This window comes from Triturus cristatus, chromosome 5_1 (genome assembly GCF_964204655.1).
Source record: "Triturus cristatus chromosome 5_1, aTriCri1.1, whole genome shotgun sequence".
Lineage (NCBI taxonomy): Eukaryota > Metazoa > Chordata > Amphibia > Caudata > Salamandridae > Triturus > Triturus cristatus.
Window position 1 is genome coordinate 257735424 of NC_140587.1, and position 23452 is coordinate 257758875.

The following is a 23452-nucleotide window of genomic DNA, read 5'->3' on the forward strand; positions in this document are numbered from 1 at the left end:
GGCTCACAAGTAAGTGTCAGTTAGACAGTGTGTGCCAGAGTTTTTAAATGCTAATCTGCAAAAAATTTACTTTTTTAAGTACTTAGGCTACCGCGAGATCATCAGCTGCCTGCCAGTTGGTGTAGTGCTGCCCTGGTCACTGAGGCTTTCGGCAGGCGGCCGGGCTGGGTTTTTTAAGTGTGTGCCTCAGCTGTCTGTCAGGTAGTCTTGGCCAAATTCAGTGCTGGGTACGTGCTGTCTGCAGCCTTTACGTTGCATCATGGACGATCGGGAGTTCGCACAGAGCGTATGTTTGCCCTTTCACCTCCAAGTGAACTTATGTCCACCTATAATGTTTTGCATTTTATTTCTACAAGCGGGAGGTACCATTTAAAAATGGAAATATTAGTAGTTTGTGAATTACCTTTTAACAAAAAAAGTGCAAAATATCCAATTGTGGACGATCTAACACAGATCTATTCTGTCACTGGAAACAGCCACAAAACCTCCATAGTTTGCCAAGGCCCCCTTTTACTCATTGCCCCTTGACCCATGCTATCAGGGCTTACAACTTGTAACTTACAAGAATATAAGCTTTCCCACCACACCCACACTCTTTACTTCCCTCTCCACGCCATGGACGTACAGCGCTCTGGTCCTTCTATAGAAAACGTACAAACATCTGGAGACCATCGCCCAGTGTGGTCATGCGAGGACACCACGGGGTGTCATATTCAATATGTTTAACAAATGGTGGCCCAGTGTGCGATTATAATTATCTCAGACTAAGAAAGCGTGCATCAATGGTACAGCTGTTTTCAATCAATTTAACGCCATGAAGAGGTGTTAGCCCAAGACTTCAAGCTGAGAGATTTAAATTTCAAATTTATTTTGTGACGATAATGAGGAACATGTTGGTTGATAGAAGTGATATGTTTGAATTCTCATCAACCCTCATCATTTTTTAGACATATTGACAAAAATGAATAATGGGCTATTAAAACAATTATTCAGACAGGAATGATTTCGAAAAGTTTGTTTCACAGATTGCCAAGGGCCAAATAACCAGTGAATATGTACATTTTATGTGGATATTCTAAAATCCTGGCCCAGATTTACCAGGACTACTAGTATTGGTAATTCCATAATGTACATATCCTGGGCCACTCGTAATGGGTGCCTGAAACGCGAGCTATCGTTAGAGGTTCTACCTGGTAACACTCAACCCTACAGAGCTCTGTAACAATTCTACATACATCTCTTGAAAGACTTTTAGACACCATTGTTTCTAACCTTCTATTAGTACTTACTCTGGCATGCCTTTGGGTGTGGGGGTTGCGAAACCCACTGACGTGTCTCCAAGTCACACTGGTATGATGTTTCAGCCAATGCATTCTCGTATCCTTCATGACACAGAAGTTGGCACTGGTGTACCTGCTTCCCACCAACTGATAACACCTCACAAAAAAGAGCACCATTATCCTGATCCAGGGTGTCGAAGGAGGTCGCACATTGCGGTCCTGCAAGAAATGGCATCACAGGGTTATTATACTGTGTCGCAGATACAAGATAACCGTGGCAAACGACTGACACACTGAACACACTGGCATAAAGCAGTTCAGGTGGTAATAAAGAAAATCAGTTTTATATTAAAGTTCTCACCATTTCACAAAGTGAGATATGGTGCAGTTGGGTGGGACACAAAGATTATTTCTGAAACAAGCACAGCACATATCAACTGCGAACATAAAAAATGAACACAAAGGCAGGCAGCCTTACAAAAACCATATACAGTCAATGATACACCCATTCTACATATATAACATCGAACCAGCAAGGCAACTAGGTTTCTGTAACCACGCACTAGCCCTCATACAAACATCCACACCAACAGTGCAAAACGTTCAACTCATGCTCATCAACACACACTTGACATAACTGACATCTTCTCACAGCACAGCCTAGAGACACTCTTTGCAACAGAGACATGACACACACCAACTTCCATAAACAATATACACATTCTCATATCTCAAATCTTACAGCTCATTACATGTTCCTCCCTTCTCTACACCCAATCAACATTCCTCAGAGATTTTAATACAAGAGACTAAAGCACTAAAACAAAGTGTCTCTCTATGAACTCCTCAACTTCAGAACATCAAGAACTACATCACCAAACCTACTCACTGCAAAAGGAACATGATCAACTTCACCCACACCAATGCATCAAGGTCAATCAAAAAGAGAAAAACAAAGATGTCCTCTAAGATGAACTCCCTCCAGCACACATCAGATGTCCATATAATGTTTGATGTATGTGACGCTACCCTGACAAACCAGATGAACATGTGCAAATGAGATCGTCAAAACCCAAATCATGAGCTCCACGACACATTCAAGACTCCTCAGGCTAATGGATGTCGTCGCACCCTCTGATTTAAATTTTCCAAAATTAGCTAAGTCAAAGGCCTCCGCAATCAAGTGTGACCAGAAAAAAACCTCCTTCACCCCATTGGAGTCCCTGGGTCCCTGCATTGCAGCCATGCAGCAAGATCCCTCTCAGGTGCTCTGTGTGAGCTTTCCCCACACTTTGCGCCTCGGAGTATGAAGCAAGGTAAGAGAGGCTCTGCTACCCAACGCTGGACAAGAGTGCCAGGTGGCATTCCATGACTCAACTCTAAGGAAATTATTTGACAATGCCTCTTCAGCCAGCCAGGTATGAGATGGCATATGTGCAGGCGCACTGCAGTAGGACTGCAGCACCCAATTCAATAGAAAATAAAAACATAGGCTTCAATATAAACAAACACAACAAAAAGAAAAGAGATTAAAAACTGATACTCAATGATCTGGGGTACCAGAACAAAAACCAGAGTTAGGTTGGGAACCCGCCCAAAGGCAATTGGGTATGTTATGTTATGTTAGCTTGGATTATCCCTCCTTAAACCCGTGCCCCCCACACCCACCCAGCCGGGCCAGCCCACCACGTCACCCAGGACAAGGAGAAGTTTTCCACCTAAGTTTTCCATGAAGGAGAAAGAGGGTGCCCTGGAGTGGCAGGACACCCACAGCAAACAAGTTATTAAGGTATATGGCGTTAAGCTAAGCCCATGTGTTGTGGGGTCAGGAATAATTGCTAGGCCGTCAGTATCAACAAAAGTAAAATATGAATACTTAAGGCTGTAGGTCTTGCGTTATATCTATGCACAACAATTCAGAGGCATCAGGAACACACTATATCGGGTTAGTGGTCACCGGCAATATTTCTTTAGAATAGGTAATTCACACCCTTGTGATTCTGCAATGCTCATTTTGAAGACAATTCAATTTATAATTGGAACTGAGAATCTGTTAAAAGTTTTAATTTTGTGAATAGTATTTAGTTGTGAGTGCATTAAGGCATAATCTGGCACATGCATCAAGGAAGGCTTTTGCGATTCCTTAATTGCGATTATTAAGGAATCGCAATTAAGGAATTGCAAAAGCCTATGCATGTAGGAATCGCTATAAAAATAGCGATTCCTAAACCGTCCTTAATTGCGACTCGCAAATTGCGAGTCACAATTAAGGAATGCCTTTCCATTCATTCATATGGGCCTACAGGCCCATAGGAATGAATGGGAGATTGCATGCGCAATTTGCGAGTACCAGTAGGTACTCGCAAATTGCTCATGCAATTTCAAGGGTGCAAGGGTGTCAAAATGACACCCTGTTGCACCCCTGAAATTGTGATGTGCACCCATGTTGCGCACACACATGCCACAAGGGCATATGTGTGTGTAACATAAAACTTAAAAAAATGCATTTTAGTGCATTTTTCAAAGTTTTTGCAAATTACAGACAAGTTTGATTTGTCTGTAATTTGCGGTCTCAAATTGCGAAATCGCTATTTGAAAGTGCTTCTAGCATTCCATTTAAGGAATCGCAAATTGCGATTCCTTAAATGCAATCGCAATTTAGGAATTCACAAATAATTGCGAATTCTTAAATTGCGCTTAGGAAACACTTTCATGCATCTCCAAAGGCTAATTTGCGATCGCAAACGGCCGATTTTTGCGAATCGCACCGTTTGCGATCGAAAAAACCTTTGATGCATGTGCCCCTTTTTCTTTTTAAAGAAATATGACTGACTATACAATGTTTTATATACTGTCATTCTGTGTGTGCATTGCTGAATTCTCAGACTTGCACTGCTCAGCCATTAGTTCAAGAGTCAGGTTTGAGGGTCTGCTATACAGAGATCTCAGAACAGTAGAGGTGAAAGAGCCCTATTGGAACAATTGGGGCTCAGTGACTTCTGATGGTCCTGGGACCTCCAGAACCAGATTTTCTCACACCTGTTCGCTTTCATGCCTTAATTTTAGAGCCACTTACTGATAAATCCAGCAAACATACATGTGCTCATATTTTCTTTCTATTCATAAGTACAGTTCATAGACCTTTGCAGTCTCCAAAATGTCAGTGGAAAGCAGAGTTGAAAACCGTCAGAGGCATGTCTCTCCTGTGTGTTCCCACAATATATATTTAATTCTACATTTTTTCCATATATGCATTAGGCGCTTGTGAGAGGAGGCAGATGTCATGGAGCGGATGTCAATAAGAATTAGAAAAGGTAGGTTGTGAGCTTTCTCCTGAATGTAAGAGTTGAGTAGGTGTTGTTTGATTTGTTATAAATACTAGGGCCACAGGGAGACGCCCGTCTCTTTGGGTCTTGCAGTTAGTCTTAGGAGGTCGTGCGGAGGCTGAGTTTGTGTAAATATATGTGTATGGAGTGGTTTATCTCTTTATGCTGGTTTGCAGGTATGTGGGAGCACAACATTCCAGGCATATATTGGTAAGGCAGGGTATTTTGAAGGGGGTTATGTCTTTGACTAGTTGAGGAGGTATCTAGGCCCCAGCTCCTGCTTACCAGGGACTGGTCCTCCGACCTGTCAAAGGCCCTTTCGAATCTGGCCTCGATGCCGCAGCTCTTTCTTGTATTTATTCTTCGCTCTCGCCCTCTGCTCCTTCCACTAACCCTACTCACTGTCCTTTTCTCTCTTTATGTCCATGTAACACTATTCACTCTCTCTCTTGGGCCTCTTTGTGCTCGTTTTCCATTTTCTCTTTTTGGTCTCTTTCTGCATGTTCTCCCGCTTTCCTCTCTCTCTCTCTCTTGGGCCTCCCTTGAGCCCGTTTTTCCATTTTCTAGTCTTTTGCTTTGTGCCTATCTGTGACCCATTTTTCCTTCTTTGTGACTTTTCCTTCTTTGTGCTTAGAGCTTTCTCACACTTTCCTGCATCCCTCACATCTTACCTGCATCTCCATCGCTCACATTCTCCAACATCTTGCGCCCTGCCCTCCTGTAACTTTTCTCCTCCCTGTTCCTTACCTGCATCTCCACTGCATGCCTTCTCCTGCGCCCCTCCCTTTCCTATGCCCACCCTCCGCCCCCTGCGCTCCAGCCTTGTAGGCCCTACTTAATGGCAACCACAGTGCTAATGTATAGCTGTAGCATTGCTGGCCCGAGCTTAGCACCACGAACCTTGGTCCGACTGAATGCTGCCACTGCACAGCCTCCAGCCTGAATGCACTCAACACCAGAAGTTGCCACGTCAGCTGCTTCCACGCCTCACCTCGCTCCACGGTAGGACCTTTCTCACGCATTTACTGCCATTTCATCTCTACCAACACGCACTCCCCACGTGCCACACATGCCTCACCCCGCCTGGCATGCATGCTGCTCAACACCAGATATATCAACAAACACGCTACTGAGTCTGGGACACCATCGAGATGTCCTGGCAGAGACCTGTCTAAAACCCACATCAACACACAACGTCGTCACAGTCATCCCACCGGGCTACAAGATCTTCCACCAGGATTGAACGAGCAGACCAGAAAGAGGCCTCGCCGTTATCCATAAGGACTCCATCACCTGCACAACTTCCACCGGAATACATGCACTTTCGATTTCAGACCAGCAACCACACCTCCATCCAAGGCACCATAGCCTACCGACCCCCCGGACCACGTGTCACCTTCAGCAATCTCCTCACAGACTTGATCACCCCTGTTGCCATCAGCTCGAATGATTTAAATCGTCATAACATAACATAATGTGATGTTTTAGGTAGTGCTTGACCAAAATATGTCAAGAGAAATCAAAACATTCCTCTAGAAGTATGCCTGCTCTGCTAAAAGCAAGTGTCTTGTTATCCCGAATTTCGTCATTACACTAGATAGAAAGACCCCTCCTAATCTGTGAGTTCACATTGGCCATTGATAGATTTCACTTTCTGACTCGGGGTATCCTACATCTCAAGAAAAACAAACAATGCCATGTTTTCAAAATGAGATTAATCTTGTAAGATAGTGAGGTACCACTGCCATGAAACTTGCACTCCTTATTCTTGAAAATGCCCTTGGACCCGGAAGATATATATATATCTTTTGTCGTTTTCTAAAACTGCTATCATGGCCTATAAAGTTGCCAGTGCACTGTTCATTGGCGTAAAGAGCAGACAATGCACTTTAGGACCAGAGGTTTGTAGTTACAGAAACCATCAGCAGTTGCATTATGTGATGCAAACTTTTGACCACATTGAACATTATAAATGCCTAAGGGTATAGTTACAAATAAATAAATAATATATATATATATATATATATATATATATATATATATATATATATATATATATATATATACATATATATATATATATACATATATATACATATATATATATATGTATATATATATATATATTCAGCTCCTTCGGGGAATGTTCGACAAATTAGGCAGCACTCGAGCACAGAAGAGCTTTCCCCGTCGCTTTTATTTGGTACAGCAGACACACCCTCCAGCAATTAAAACCAGTGGACCGCAGCCCTTACATATATATATATATATATATATATATATGTATATATATATATACACATATGTGTGTTTGTGTGTGTGTCTGTATATATATATATATATATATTTCCTTCTGAGTTTTATATAGCGTGAACTTGACCCAAAGGTATCGGGTATCAGAGCGCTTTACATGCGCACCAGTTGCATTACATAAGTACACATTCATTTTTGTTAGGCAAGGGGAGACTAAGTGATTTGCCCAGAATCACAGGATGTTGAGTGTCGTTGCCGAGAGCCAAACCTGGTTCCCCATATTTGAGGTCCACTGCCCTAGTACAAAAATTGGCATGAATATGACAATATCACAGAATGGCTCAACCAAGTCGCTTCAAGTGAAGGAAGTCGATACTTCTTCGTTTGAGGGTTTGTAAAAAGGGAGAGGGCGGCAGAGAATATCAGAATTATTGTGTAAGTGACCGCATTGGTAGGACTGCCATGTTAGTTGAGGTGTGGGTGAGAATGGGACAGATTCATCATGTACGTTCGGGTTTCGAGAAAGCCGATATAGTCATAGTAATATTTGTTGTTGAAGTTGCAATTGAAGCAATAGTAGGAATAACACTCCTTATAGTTTTTTTTTGTTTGTATTATTTTTTAGAGTTTTATATAGCGCGAACTAGACCCGAGAATCGGGTATCAGAGCGCTTTACATGAGCACCAGTTTCATTACAGAAGGACACATTCATTTTTTTGTTAGGCACGGGGAGATTAAGTGATTTGCCCAGAAACACAGGATGTTTTAGCATCGTTGCCGAGACTCGAGCCCCGTTCCCCAGCTTTGAGGTCTACCGCTCTAGCCGTAAGGCTACATCCTCTCCCACTAGTTGTAATAGTAGTAACAGGAGTGCATTGCTGAGTATTCATAATATCAATAGCGATAGTCTCACTAGCAATGGCAGTGCTAATAGAATAATGCAGTAGTGATAGTTGTGATAGTGAATATAGTATTAGTAGTAAAAGGAAAGCCAGTATAAGTAATCATAGTAACAATAGCCAGAAATACTATCAGTATCAGTTGCAATAACAGTAGTATTAGAAGTAGTAGTGCTTACCGCAGAAATAGTAGTAATAGTTCTAGTAGTGTCTATTCTTGTAGTTGTAAGAGTAATAGCAATGGAAATTGGCATAGTAGTAATAACAGAATTAACATCAGCATCAGTAATAGTATGGGTTGTAGAAACAACATTAGTAGTAGTAACTGGTGCAGCACACCTAATCAGGGCATCAGTCATGAAATTCTTGGACAAATTGCATAACATTTTATCCAAATGTGATGGCTGAACTACAGATGAATCTTGGTTTCGTATTTGATCATTATTGTTTTACTGAATTAAAAGTAATTTCATATTTTTGTAGCACTCGCAAAATTGTGTATTATGAATTGCTATTAATTAAGAATCATCTACTGCGATGATTACAGTAGTTTATATTTTCTCAGGCCCGCGTTTTTCTTCTTCTAACGATGATTGTTTTTTTTATGCTTAATGATTTTATTTCAGGCTGCGAAAAAAATGTAGTAGACTCGAATATGAATCTGTACATCCAAAAATGAGAGCAGCATCCACCCTAGAGTTGTTCCTTTCTTAAAACTCGTCGCCGTTACTCACGGTCGCAGGCGGGTCTCCGGCGTCCGGTGGCATTGACTCTTGTCCCAGGGGCCTCCTCGCCGCTCTTAAAGACACAGAAGCAGCTCTCCTGCCCCTGCTCGCATTGCACGGGGGTGAAGCGGTTGTCCTCGCTGCAGACAGGTATGTATCCGAGCCCCACTTCCTGGGCCCTTGCTTCAGTCTGAGACGCGGTGCACAAACCGGGGCCTAAAAAGGCAAACACTTGCACTCAGCAACAAGAAAGATTTCAATATATTATCAATCGCTGTAGCTCCCTGGTGCGCGCTATAAACCACCTGACACTCTAAATTATCTTATAATGCACCTAACACAGTCAAAATGTTATCTAGAAGGCTGAAGAATACTTACACATAAAATATGTTCTGTGCATAACAAATATCAAATACAGTACATTATAAAAAGCATTTCCCAGTATAGGGGCAAGAAGCCAAAAAATATATACATCAGGAGGGACACAAGGAAGACAGGGAAAATCAATCTAAACTGAGAGGCAGAACGAAGGGAGAGAGAAGGTGCAAAGAGGTGAACAAGAGAAGTAAGTTAAGGAAGGGCCTAACCAGGGACACATTTGAAGATAATGGATTAAATGGGGACCTACAGATGGAAAAAAGCATTTGAAGACAAAGCATTACAAGTAGAATTGTGGATGGAAAGAGAACAAGCATTTGCAATGCAATAGGTCTCGCAGTTACGCAAGTTTGAGCTATTGGCATTGTAAATGGCTATGCCTTTTATTTTGGTATTGGTTTTGAAAACATAAATACAAGACATTGTTATTTATGACGGCAATAGCTTAAACTCGCGTAAATGCGAGACCTATTGCATTGCAAATGCTTGTATTGTTCTACCACTAAAATTCAATGGGGTGGCGTCAGGACTGTCCACGACATTTACTCTGGGGACATCAAACTACGGGGTGTCTTAAGTGAAGCGGTGTTGTTTCAAGGGCTGTGTGGGCGTCGCCGCGTCCCGACCCCTGGGTGGGCTCGGGGTCACCGTACTGGGGCATAAGCTGTACATTTGCAGACTAGGGGTCGCGTGTTGCACATGTTCCCGGTTGATCTGACTGTGGGTGTGAGAGGACTACTGCACTCACCTCACCTGTATCCCCAGGGGGGTCCCACTCGAGGAGGGGCGCTGCTCCCTCCGTGCCCGCTGAAAAAGACAGTCTGTGAGGCGCACACAAAAAACGTGACACGGGGGTAAACTAACGGAAACACGGTGCAGGGGTACAGTGCGCGAGCTTCTAAATCCCATGAATTATTTCCGATCGGCTGTTCATTTCATACTTAGTATTAAATTAAAGTGCAGCGACATGCAAGGGAACCCCGCCAAAAGGGCTGCTAAAATACTCCTCCCGTAAGACTGGTTTAACGGCCATACTAACATTGTAGTATTTAATCACTGAAATTCCTTAAATATGCAGTAAGTGCTCACATTGTAATTAAGTCATTTATAGAGGTAAGAAGACTGCAGTAAAAACAAGCCCTTATGACAGTAGCTCGTAAGGATCGAGTGCGCCCGCCGTAAGGCGTGCCTTGCTCAGCGTGTGGCGCATGCGTGGTATGGGTGTTTGGGTACGCAGCTGAGAGCTGGGGCACGTTCAGAGACCCGACTATAGGGGACCTAACGCTAGGGTGCAGTCCGGAGCAGTGGAGAGGGCTTGGGAGCAGTACCGGGGCACGTCAGATCGCCGTATTGGATCGAAGGAGGTAGCACTTGGGAAGCCTTCACAGCAGCGAGAAAAAGCAGACGCACTACCGCCACCATGTACAGGCACTTGGGCCCGCAGCGCTCCCAGGCACTTGGGCCCGCAGCGCTCCCCGTCCCGAGATTTTAACAGCATCGTCCAGATCTGCAGCGCAAATGTTCAAAGGATCAGTGGCAACAGTGAGTATGATGGCACAAAATTGATGACTTGCCTTGGAAGTGGAACACAAGATGTGCACGTCGCGTGTCTGTCTGTACGTGCGTGAATTACAGGAGGCTGGTGAGGACGAAAGCGAAACTGCATACTGGCTTGCGAGGGAAGGGGGACAGGAGATGTGCACGCCGCGTGGCTGTAGGCGCGTACACCAACTCAAATCCGCCAAAAGCCTGCGCGTGCACATCTCCTGTCCCCCTTCCGAGGCAAGTCAGCAACAATAGATCTCGCCGAAAGCAGCGCTCCGCGCTGCGTTCGCAGGCGAGACCTAAAAATAGGCAGAGAAGAGATATAAGGTCGGGAGAGAGTCAAGTGGTGAAATAAAGCTTGACGGTAAGGCGGATAGCAGAATAAAATGGCTGATTCTAGAAAGGCACGCGGAAATAAGCTGAAACAGCAATAAGCCGGAAGGAACCTTAATGAACCTGGGATAGAATAAGATTGACAATAAGAATTTTGGAACTGGGAATGTCAGAAGTGATCAGTGGTTGTGAAGACTGTACAGATGACAACAACGGGAGTGAGAAAGAGAGAGAAGATGCAAGGATAAGGAGAGAATTGTAGGCAGAGGAATAAAGAGAAAGATGTAAGAGGGGAAGATAGAGGAGTGATGAGGGAAAGAATGAAGCAACTGTTTTTGAGGAGTTGTGTGGCATGTGTGAAAGGACATGTTTGGGAGCACACCCAAGAGTTTATTCCTGAAAGACCAAAGGAAATGGTATCATAAAGAAAGGAGGTGAAAAAAAAAGAGATGAAGAGATAAAGTGCTGCAGAGTAAAGTTGGTATGGAAGGTTCAAAGACTAGATAATCCCTCAGAGTGCAGTAGCATAGATGGAAAAGAGAACTGGGTCCACGATCAACTCTTGAGGTACTCATAAAGAAGGGAAAGAGAGGGTGAAGAGGAATTGTCCTTAGATACAGAGTATGTGCGATCAGCCAGATAGAAGAACCATGAAAGAGTCATGCCAGAGATGCAGAAAGATACTCCATGTAAGGGTTAGTTTGAGCCGGTGGAAACCACGGCACTCATTTTTGGGGACCAGCACTTATTTTTCCTCATCAAACATTGAATGACAGCAAGAGGTTGAAAAAAACACAAAGGAGAACGACGGAAAAAACTTCACACAGTGAGAAAGTAGGAACCTGCAAGAGTGAGATAAAGGGGCAAGGTGTGTCTGGTAATGGATTAAAGAGGCATAAGGTGGATTCAAGGCTGGGCAATCCGTGCATTGAAATTTAATAGCACCGCCACCGGCTTCTGAGCAGATCATTGGGCGCTAGCACTTAATCTTTTACAAATTAGGCACTGAATCTACGAATTGCTAATCCACAGAAGCATCCCCTGACACATTTTGATGTTATTGGCCTAATGGTGAAGGGCGGTTTGGGTTCTGTGGCACAGTGAGCTTCTGAACCTAGGTGCGCTGCTTTTCCCATTCACAGGAGACGAGGCCTGGTAGTTTTCATTGTCTGTCTCATCAGTGCACGCCTACCTGGAAGAAACCGAGGAAGCTATGGCTACAAGGACCAAGGATCTAAGTGGGATAACTACTTATTGATGTTGAACCGGCAAAGCTCTTTCAACCAACCACATCTCTTAACCTAAACAGACTTACACTTAAAGCAATGCAAGAGACTACCATAGGTAGGTTGTGGCATAATGAACAGCGTCAAAAATCAAAGTAGTCACAGACCAAACCATGTCCCATAAAACGAATACCAACATTAATTAATCGGGGAAGAGACATGAGAAAAGATTTAATAACTGCAAGATAATATGTTTTACTGAAGGGCCATTGCCTTTTAGACTAGAAGGATGAACTCTATAATCACACTAGGCTGGCATTTGTTTCCTGTGCCATTGTTGCCTTGTGTTGGTCCAATTTAAATTATTTGACCCAGTAAGTACCTTTCACAATAAGTCCATCCTTCTTCCCTGCTGCTATAGGTACCTTCAGGATGCTGTGAGTACTCACCTCTTCTCAATATCCTTCAGTTCTCCTCGTCAGCATTAAGATTATCGCTCCCTCTCCGCGTCCACCATACACAGAATAAAATCAATTCCCACAGCTAACCCACCTTGTGAATAATATCTCAGACCCATCAACAGATTATCAACCTACAATGATTAAGCATCACTTGCCCCCCACGCAATACTCAATTAAGAGTATCTAGAGTAGTTTGTTATACTTATGTGACCCACATCCCGCACATTGTGAAGTGCAGTGACTGCGCGCATATGCAATGGCCTCACAAAACTTGAGGGCCCCCCCTGCAAAATACATGGAGGCCGCCCTCCCCCGCACCTACTCAGAGGCTCTCATGCCAGGGGCCCGCCGCCCACGTACAAGGCTGGCAGGGGCACCAGAGGGGCTAATGTTGCAACACTGCACATATGGTACATAGCGCTATGCAAGATGCAAGAACTAATGAACATTTACTCTGGGCTCGGTTGAATTTCAATATATTGAGCTCAACTTACATGCAGCACTGCTGTTTGATTGGCTGTCCAGCTGCCGGATTATTTTTCCTGTGATAGGATTTACACACCAGGTGCCGGCACCAGAGTGTTGCTGCCCAGCATATTCACCAGTCTGAAATAAGACAAACAGAAAGAGCTGAAGATATGTCGTTGATATCTAAATAGTAGAGACCAGTAAAAATAAGAAAGAATTTGCGGCAGGTATTGCAAAAGAGATCATTGAAACTGAGATTTATAGTAGGCAGAGCAGAAATTTTAAAAAACGAACTTTAAATTACTTTTTTAGAATTCTTTTTTATAATATATTGCCGACTTAAATTGCTATAATATTCATAACCTTTAGAAATATGTTGCATATTTTACTTAGGGCTGGAAGTGTTGTGTCTTACTTTTGCTAAATAAATCATTCACTTAGTTGTTTTCAATAAAGATACCTCAAGTAGGCCTTAGCACTGTTAGAATGTCTGCCCTTTTTAGGTCTTGCCTGCGTTGCAGCGCATGTGCTGCTTCGCCTTGGCGAGATGTATAGTCCTTGTGTCCCGCTTCTTTGGAAGCGGGGTTTGTGTCTGCCCTGTCGCCCTTAGGCCCCGCCCACCCGGACTGGAGATTTAGCTCACACACGCGCGTGCACGGCATCTCTTCCAGACATGCGTGTTTATTTTTTATTTTACCGGACTTCCTCTGGACTGGATCTGAGTGCACTGCACTTAGGAGGCTGCTGCTCCCGACCCCACAGTTCTTTTTCACTCCCCCTTTTATGTCCGTGAATTCAGCAGGTGATGGGAACCCTGTGCCTTCTGCAGCCTGGGGTCAAAGGGCTCGTGTTGCTTGCAAGGTGACCAGATCAGGATACTGTGAACGCATGAACTGCCCTGTCGGTGGGCATGGTGGAGGCACAGGTGTGGGCGGTGGGCGGCGGGCGGCAAAGCCGAAATTCTACCCTCGGGTGTTAAATATTTCTGCAGATGGACCGGTAGCAGCAGGGCGGGTTGGAGCCCCCGTGTTAACATGCTGCGGCTGAAATTATGATCTTTTTGTGTCTGTTCGGATCCCCAAGTGGCAGCAGGTGAATGGAACTTTCTTAAAAGTGAAATTAATGTTAATAATTCGTTGAATTAGATCATTTACAGGGTTCTGTCGCCAGGACTGTGGGCCAAGTATAGTCCCCATTTTTTTATTTTTTTTTAAATAGTGTTTTTCAACTCCACTGTTCCGCAGCTTAATCCATTGCTGCCTTGCCTTGGCGCGCGGCTGCCGCAGCTCCACACACTAGACATCCTCTGCTACTGGTGAACTGGAACTTTAATGCTTAAAACTGCAAGTACCAGAATGCAACTGGTGTGAGCTTTTCACACCTGATGTGGGGCTTCTCGGTATCTCCCTCTCCATCGATATGGCTTTGGCTGTAAAGAAGGAGGTGAATTCTTCGCAGCTCATGTTTGATATTGTAGCTGTTGGTGCAGATTTGGCCATTTTATTGGATTGATCTTTTAGTATTTGGGAGAGTTTCCTCGGTCAGTTTTTCGCATTATCCAGTTCTTTCCTAATGAAGTCTTTTTTTGAATTTAGGATGCTTTTATTGTAGACATTTCTAGCCTGTCTTAGTAGTGTTAAGTGTGGTGAGGAAGGGTGTTGTCGCCATTTCCGTTTTGTGAGTCTGAGTGATCATTTTTCTTCGTTGAGGGATCCATTAAACCAGGAGTTTTTGTCTTTGTCAGGGATCCTTTTGAGTTTTAAACGGGCTATGTCCTCTATTATGCTCGTCATCGTATTGTTGTAGTATTCCGTGAGGTCACTGATGTTTACTAGGTTATTTGGAGGTTGCAATTTTTCCTCACAGCGTGCTGCAAGACTTTCCATATTGAGCACTCTCGTGTCGCAAATCCATTTTCTGGGTTCAAATTGGTTGTGATGAGGTTTTCTTTTTTATGTGGGGTATTTGGAAGGTAATGATGTGATGATCAGACCAGTCGCAGGGGGTGATTTCGATTTTGTCAACAGCTTTTTCTTTCGAGATGATCCAGTCTAGGGTGGAGCCTTTCGAATGGGTTGGTAGGTGGCATTCTTGAACCAGCGATTGCTCTCCAAGGAATGTTTTGAGTAGATTGATCTGATTGTTGGTATGATCCTCCCAGTGAAGATTGAAGTCTCCTAGAAAAATATCATTAGAATGGGGAGTCGAGTTTGCTGTGATAATTTCTATCAGCTGGTCTATGAACAAGGTGTTTTTCCCAGGAGGGTGGTAAAATGTGTCAAGTTTGCAAGTTTGATTATCTGAGGATCTTAATGACAGATCGAGATAGTCACAAGACTCTACAGGGTCAGATTGCACTTTTGTAATGGCTATATCGGATCTATGTATACAGGCTATGCCTCCGTCCTTTTTGTTAGGTCTGTCTAGTCTCACAATACAATAGTTTGGGGGGACTAATAGATATAGGCATGGGGAGGATGAGTCAGAGAGCCATGATTCTGTTGGAATAGTTACGTCTATTTCATGGTTTAAGATGAGGTCAGCTATGTCTGCGGCATGTTTCTTTGCTGATGAACAGTTGAGTAGTAGACACGGAATAGGTTTTTGTGGTTTGATGAGTGGTGATTCTTGCTTTTCGGGGATTAGTATCACATTCTTTAGGTTACTGAAGTTTGGCCTTCTAAGGCTAGTCTTTGCCGTTCTGCTTAAGTTAATTGGGACTGACTGAATGAGATGTCTGTCTAACTTAGTGGGAGGATTGGGGAAAGGTTCATATGATAGCACAAGGGTTTGTAGCTCAATGTATGTCAGATATCCGAGTTGATTGCGAGAGTGGGATAGTCTGTTTGTCACTGCCATTGGGATAGATTTTATTTTATTGTGGGTATCGTGATCAGGTTTCTGTAGGCGCTCCAGTTTTAAAAGACATTTTTCTGATAGGAGAAGTAGGTTCTTCATGTCCCTGATAGCTAGCTGCATGGCTTTGTAAGTTTTGCTCGATTGGGAGCTGAGATTATTCTCATACTCTGTACTGGGTTGAAGAGAACTGTGGTTTTCAGTTTCCATGCCTCGTTGTTGAGAGACCGGAGGTAGTATTGGTGACTCTGTTGGTATGTTGGGATAGGTCGTCTCTTTAGTGATTGGGCTCCTAATGGGTTTACCTATGCAGCTTAAGGTGAGAGAGTCTTAATCTTCTGGATGGACTTGGCCCTATTTGCAGGTTTATCCCCAAACTTTTTGCCTTTTGCCTCCTATTTTTCTGATCTGTTTTTGTTCACTATAGGACTCTGGGCACTTTACCACTGCTAATCAGTACTAAAGTGCATATGCTCTATGTGTAAATTGTGCTTCTGATCGGTAATCTATGATTGGCATATTTGATTTACGGGTAAGTCCCCAGTAAAGTGCACTGAGGGTGCCAGGGCCAGTAACTCAAATGCTACTAGTGGGCCTGCAGCACTGGTTGTGCCATCCACACAAGCAGTCTTTTTCAAACGTGACTCAGACCTGTCACTGCAGTGACTGTGCTCACATTTTTAAACTGCCATGACAACCTGGCAAGTGCACCCACTTGCCAGGCCCTAACCTTCCCTTTTCTTACATGTAAGGCACCCCTCAGGTAGGCCCAAGGTACCCCCATGGGCATGGTACAGTATATGTGAAAGCTAGGGCATGTGCTGGTGTGTTTTACATGTCCTAATAGTGATATAATGAGTATTTCGTATTTCAGTATTGATAGGCTGTCTGTCCCTTAGGTTGACATGGAAGCTGCCTTGTAACATCTTCCAAGTGTCAATTTCCATTGGGACAAGATAGAGAAATGGAGTTTAGGCTCTTTGAACTCAGACTTTAATAACACACCTTTTAGTAGAGATGGTTTTTAAATTGTGTTTTTGAAATGGCCACTTTTAGAAAGTCGGCATTTTCTTGCCTTACCATTCTGTGTACCTCTGCCTGTTTGTGTATTCACCGTCTGGTTTTGTAGTGACAGGAGCAGGGGATGTGAATTCACTTTAGTCAGTCACAGAGGGGGTTGAGGTGTGTCCTACCTTTCCTGGGCGACTCATGGCCAGGCTGAATAGACCTTTCTGCATTTAGAGTGGTGGGAGGAGTTGTCACTAGCGCCTGAATAGCAGTGTCAGCTCCTCCGCTAAGGCGGAGGAGAGAAACCCAACTGATTTACAAAGTGGAAAAAAAGGAAAAATAAAACGATAATAACTCAAAGTTATTAGCATTTTAATTGTTCCTGCTGCTGCGTCTTAGCGGGTGTGGTGGATCTGCTCTGCTCTCAGAACAGGGGGAGGAGTGGTGGGCACCATGTAAGTGCACATGAATATTTGGCCAGCCAAACATTAATGTGCACTTTGCATGTTGGTCACTCAGACTGTATTACAGCATAGGTGGAGAACATGCCCAGGCTCCCATTTCCTGGCTGAGCGCTGAACCACGACTCTCAGACCAATCACAACGCTGGCACAAAGGAGCAAAATGTACACCAGTGAAGTTTAAGAGTTAAAGGGGGTTTCTTAGCAGCATCACAGGTGTGTTTGCATATACATTGGGCTAGTATCGAATCAATTTCATGGAAGAAATCACATTCACAATATTAGTGTCTGAGCAATTTTGCACTAGCATTTGCACTGACCGTCCAGTGCAGGAAGTAATTTTCATCCATTGCAACTATAATTATTGCAGTGACCAATCAGTGCAAACATCATTTTGCATTGGTCAGTGAGTGCAAAGACGTGTGCAATCTCTAGTGTAAAATTGCTCAGTTATCATTTTAATGCACCTTAAGCTTCAAACTGGCCACTGATGATGACTGTTGGTTTAAAAGAATATTTTCAAGCTCTAGAATGTCCTGTAGTTTTTCAGCTCAAAACAATGTTCAAAAAGACATGTGCTGCAACTAGATGCAGATCTTCCCATTTGCACCAAATCAACTGAAATTTAACCAGAGGTATACTAAAATGTTAAAAATAATTAATTCCATATTCAAAAATAAGAAATTAAAATAGTCACAATACTTATTCAGGATTCAGGCTTTTATACCTGTACACCAATATAAAAATTGCAGATCAAGACAACAGGAGTTTACGCAATCGCCATTAGTATGTGACTTACTGTAGGGAATCCATCTCCTTGCTGTGTTTGCCTGAAAATGTTTTGTTTTTTAGTTCTAGTTCTGTGCCCATCTAAGCTTCCCCCTATCCACCCTCTGACTGAAGGCTAGAAATAATCACACACCCATTCTAGCATACTAAACTAACACCCACCAACGGCGAAGCTCACATTTCTCATTTTAGGGGCTGAGCGGGGTCTCCTTATAGGTGTCAAGAATTCCTGTCATGCGAGGGGAGGAAAACGGTAACCAGCGTAAACGCACTACATCTCCCAGGATGCTTAGCGGTTGAGAGGTTATGTAAACAGGAGAGCTGTTACATAACTCAAGGGAAAACACGCCCTTATGTAAACAGGAGAGCTGTTACATAACTCAAGGAAAACACGCCCTATAAAGGGAGGAACCGGGAGGTACAAGGCTGTCGGATATTGTGTTTACACCGACGTACCTGCTTCGTGAAGAGCAGTGTTCCGGAGTGGTGCTCCAGTAAGGCAAGAACGGAGGTAGGTCGAGTCGTTACTCCCTGGGCCGTGTCTTGCCCCATCGTCACCTGTGAAGGACCCGGAAGCTCTACCGGTCAACCATTGAGCTTCGCTTTTTGACTCGGCTGAGTCAAAGCGCAGTGGCGCTTTTGCTGGTTGGAGTCGTAACTCCCAGCCCGACCAGAGATACAGGGACTGCCAGCTGTAACGCACACCAGGAGGTGTTTGCCGCGTTACAGACTCGGAAGTCCACAGGATCGATCGAGCGGCTGCTCTCGGTTCAGTCTTCTTGCTTTTGATTGGGGTATCGGTGACGCATCACCAGGAGGTGACTCCGCGTCCCGGTGCAGTCTGAGGAAGAGGTTGAGCGGCTGCTCCCTTCAGGTAGAGACCCCGGCTGGGTGTTTCCCTGACTCCTCGATTCTCCCCAACACTCGTCGTGCCCCTCACAGCCTACCGATTGGCATTGTCGGCCATTTCATTTCTGCCCTCTGTTGGCATACGCCGGGATCGGCGTATATGCAGAGGACGGTTAGGACCATCCGTGCTGTGGGCTGGTAACGTACTTAGCCTGGAGGATTCCAGTGACTATAACTTTTGTTTATTCGTTGTATTGTTTTGCCTTCATTAAAATAACTAACCCTTCACAAGTGGTTGCGTCCTCATTATCGTGTCTGTTAAACGATCCTGGGACGTTCAGGGCGTTACAAAATATCCGACCGTAATAACACTAACTGTCTCCCGGTCGATAACAGACATGGCAACACTTGATGATGTGCTGGCTGCTTTAGCGACCGTGCAAGTTGAAGTGGCTGCCTCTAGGCAAGAAACAGCCGATGTAAAAGCCAGACTGGATGCTATCCAATTGGACCCGCTCACGCCCAGCACCTCCCTCACGAACCAGACCCCTGCGGTAGTAGTGGAAATGCCGGTAGCCATCCCCTTGGCAACACCAGAGAGGTACAGTGGGGATCCTAACACAGTGCAGGTATTCCTCACACAAGTGGCGCTACATTTATCGTGCAAACCAAAGGCGTTCCCCACGAGTCAGGCTCGTGTGGCTTTCCTTATTTCCTATTTGGCTGGAAACGCGGCACAATGGGCCGTACCTCTGGTGAGCAGGGACGACCCCATCTTATGTGATTGGGGTGCTTTTCGCGAGGAATTCCTGAAGGTATTCGACAGAAGGGCTGACTCGTACACGGCGGACCGTGAAATGCGTGAGTTGAGACAGGGATCCAACGACCTGGTGCAGTATCTCAACGCGTTCCGACGGCTAGTTGCGGAAACCAAGTGGCCTGTTGCTAAACAGACGGCGCTCTTCCATCACGGGCTGTGCGATGAGCTCAAAGACGCCGTGGCTCATATTGACCCTCAACCCAAGACATGTGAGGGCCTTATCAACCTGGTATTACGGCTGGAACATAGGCTGAGTGAAAGAAAAGGGGATCATGGGAGAAAAGGAAAATCCCTTCCATCCTATGTGACGGTGGGAAGTCCTGAAACTTCCACCGCATCCAAGGGAGAACCCATGGACATCGGCGCAATACGAGCGAGCCTCACAGCCACGGAGAAAGAGTCACGCCGTAAACAAGGATTGTGCCTATATTGTGGCAAAAAAGGCCACTACGTACGTGAATGCCCTGCCAAACCGAAGACGTCACGTTATCGGGCCAACCGGTCGGTAACAGCCGTGGTGGACATACCGGCGGAAAACTAGAGGACTCCCAGACCAAAGAAGGGGCATCTCGGAGTCACTCATCCATCCCTTCACTCTCCAACTCTGTCACTAAGGGACACCGACACCCGTTTCTCACGGTGCACGTGGGAGTGCATGACCAGTGGATACCCGTTGTGGCCATGGTGGATTCAGGGGCCACTGGCATGTTTATGGACCACAACGAGGCATGCAGGCTAGGGCTAGTGCTTCTTCCCAAAGCTGTACCCGAAGACGTCTATGCTGTAGACGGAAGGCGATTGGTGACGGGGCCCATCGGGCAGCACACGGGGGTCCTTCCGATGAGATATGGGAGGAACCATTTGGAACAAATCGATTTTAACATCATCCGAGCGCCCCAATATGGCGTCATATTGGGATTGCCGTGGCTACAGAAACACAACCCCTCTGTGGATTGGCCAACACATCGCGTCGAAATGACGTCACCGTATTGCATCCTGCATTGTGGAAAAAGAACGGAATCCCTTGACGCAGATGAGAGCGGGAGTCAGACGGTGGCTACAGCGGCAGAAAAAGATGTGGCTCTCCCCCAGGCTTATCACAGTTTTGAGGATGTATTTGATGAGGTGAAGGCGGACGTGCTACCACCACATAGACAGTTTGACTGCCAGATCGACCTGGTGCCAGGGGCCAGCGTTCCCAGCGGCAGGCTGTATGCCCTGACGGAGCCTGAAAACGTGCATCTCCGGGGGTACCTGGATAAACTCCTCAAGCTAGGATTCATCCGCCCGTCCAAGTCTCCGGCCGCCTCGCCACTCTTCTTCATCCCGAAAGCTAATGGAGAGCTGAGAGCCTGTGTGGACTTTAGGGCATTGAATGCGATAACCATAAAGAATCGGTACCCCTTGCCTCTCATCAGTGTACTGCTGGAACAGGTCAAGAAAGCTCGTATCTACACCAAGTTGGATTTGAAAGGGGCATACCATCTGGTGCGCATGAGGGACGGAGACGAGTGGAAGACCGCCTTTAAGACCAGGTTCGGCCTTTTTGAGTACCTCGTCATGCCGTTCGGTCTGTGCAACGCCCCGGCAGCCTTTCAGTACTTTCTGAATGAGGTATTCAGAGAGGAGTTGGATATCTACGTGGTCGTATATATCGACGACATCCTCATCTACTCGTCCAGTGTGGAGGAGCACGTACACCACGTCAATGCTGTGCTCCAAAAGCTGAGGGAAAACAAGCTGTTTTGTAAACTCAGCAAGTGTGACTTCCACGTCACGTCCGTGGAATTCCTCGGAGTGATGCTGAGTCCAGAGGGACAGGAGATGGCAGAACGAAAGATCAAGGCGGTGAAAGAATGGCCGGTGCCCCAAAGCGTGAAGGACGTCCAAAGTTTCATTGGCTTCGCCAACTTTTACAGGCGGTTTATAGATGGATTTTCAGGATTGGTGGCCCCAATCACACAGCTACTGAGGAAGTCCAAGGAGTTTGTCTGGTCCCCTGAAGCGAACACAGCCTTTGAGGCCCTGAAAAGCGCCTTTGGTAAGGCGCCGGTGTTGGCTCACCCCGATCCGGATCTCCCCTACGTGGTGGAAGCGGACGCTTCGGATGTGGCGCTGGGGGCTATCTTGTCCCAACGCAACCACGACACAGGGGTGCTTCATCCCGTTGCGTACATGTCCCGCAAACTCAACGACGCCGAACGCAACTACCATATTGCGGAGAAGGAGCTTCTCGCAATCAAGGACGCCTTCACCGAATGGAGACATTGGTTGATGGGGGCAAGACATGTGGTATCGGTGTACACGGACCATCGGAATCTACAGTTCATGACGGCCACAAGACACCTTTCTCCCAGGCAGCTGCGGTGGATGATCTTCTTTGCGGGGTTCAACTTCCGCATCACATATCGGCCGGGGACGGAAAACCGGAAGGCGGACGCCCTGTCCCGTCAATCTGCAGTTAAGGAACCATTGCCTGCGACCGAGCGTTCCATCATTTCCCCGAGGATGGTATTGGGGGTTATCCAACCGGATACTTTCCTGAGGGGAATAAAGAGAGGGATCAGGTCATTCGCATGGCGGAGGTGGCTCCTCAGTCACAGAGAATGGCAGCTGAAGGACGGGATACCCCTGAAGGGCAGGTGCCTGTTGATACCCACGCCTAGGCTAAGGAAACAAGCATTCATCTGGTGCCATGACTCTCCATGCGCAGGTCATTTGGGCTTTGAAAAAACGGTGGCTAGCATGGGACGGCATTTCTGGTGGCCAACCATGAGAGTGGATGTCAGGAGGTGGGGACAGGAGTGTCCTACGTGTGCTACCATGAAGGCCGACCATGGCCGAACCCAAGGGCTCTTACATCCACTTCCGACCCCGGATAGACCATGGGATAGCACATCACTGGACTTCGTGGTGGGCCTACCGGTAGACCAGGGGATGACGGCAATACTGGTGGTGGTGGATTACTTGACGAAAATGGGGCACTTCATCCCCTGCAAGAGAGTCCCTACGGCCGGGGAATTGGCGTCACTACTCCTAAAGAATGTGGTACGACTGCATGGATTACCTGGGGTGATCGTGTCGGACCGGGGGTCGCAGTTTACTGCGCAATTCTGGAAGACTTGGTGCACTGCGCTGCATGTTAAGACCGCCCTGTCCACCAGCTACCACCCTCAAACGGACGGCCAAACCGAGCGCCTGAACCAAACGCTCAAACAGTATCTGCGATGTTTTGTGGACCAGGGCAGGGAAGAATGGGTCGACTTGCTATGGGTTGCAGAGATAGCCTATAACAACGCCACTCACAGCTCCACACAGTCATCTCCGTTCTATAGCAACTATGGCCAACATCCCAGGTTCTTGCCATTTCTACATCCGTTCAGAGAGGACAGGATTCCCGCCACAGCGGACAGGGTGGCACACATAAAAGACACGTTGATGCGCTCAAGGGCTGTCCTAATAGAGGCCAAGAGACGATACAAGGCTGCGGCCGACAGGAAGAGAAGGCCCGGGCCACTGTACCGCACTGGAGACTACGTCTGGATATCCACAAGAAACATGAGGTTTCGAAAGAACAGTGTGTTCCATCCCAAGTACATGGGCCCCTATCGCATTACCAAGTGTTTGGGTCCCGTGAACGTGAAGGTGTGCTTGCCCCAGTCATTGCGGATACACCCTGTCTTTCATGTATCATTGCTCAAACCAGCACCCTCCAAGCCGTCTGGGACACCTAGGCCGGTATGCGTGGAGTCGGAGGTGGAGTATGAAGTGTCG

At 45.8% G+C, this 23452-nt stretch overlaps 1 protein-coding gene across 1 annotated transcript in view; it reads right to left on the bottom strand.

Annotated features, from left to right (window-relative positions):
* The window catches only part of TG (thyroglobulin), a 660241-nt gene that overhangs the window by 478898 nt on the left and 157891 nt on the right, over positions 1–23452 (bottom strand). The window contains exons 15-17 of the mRNA XM_085604890.1: positions 12922–13033; positions 8494–8700; positions 1290–1499 (exon numbers count right to left, since the gene is read on the bottom strand). Coding sequence (XP_085461016.1) covers positions 1290–1499; positions 8494–8700; positions 12922–13033 — 529 coding nt within the window. The remainder of the gene's footprint in view (positions 1–1289; positions 1500–8493; positions 8701–12921; positions 13034–23452) is intronic.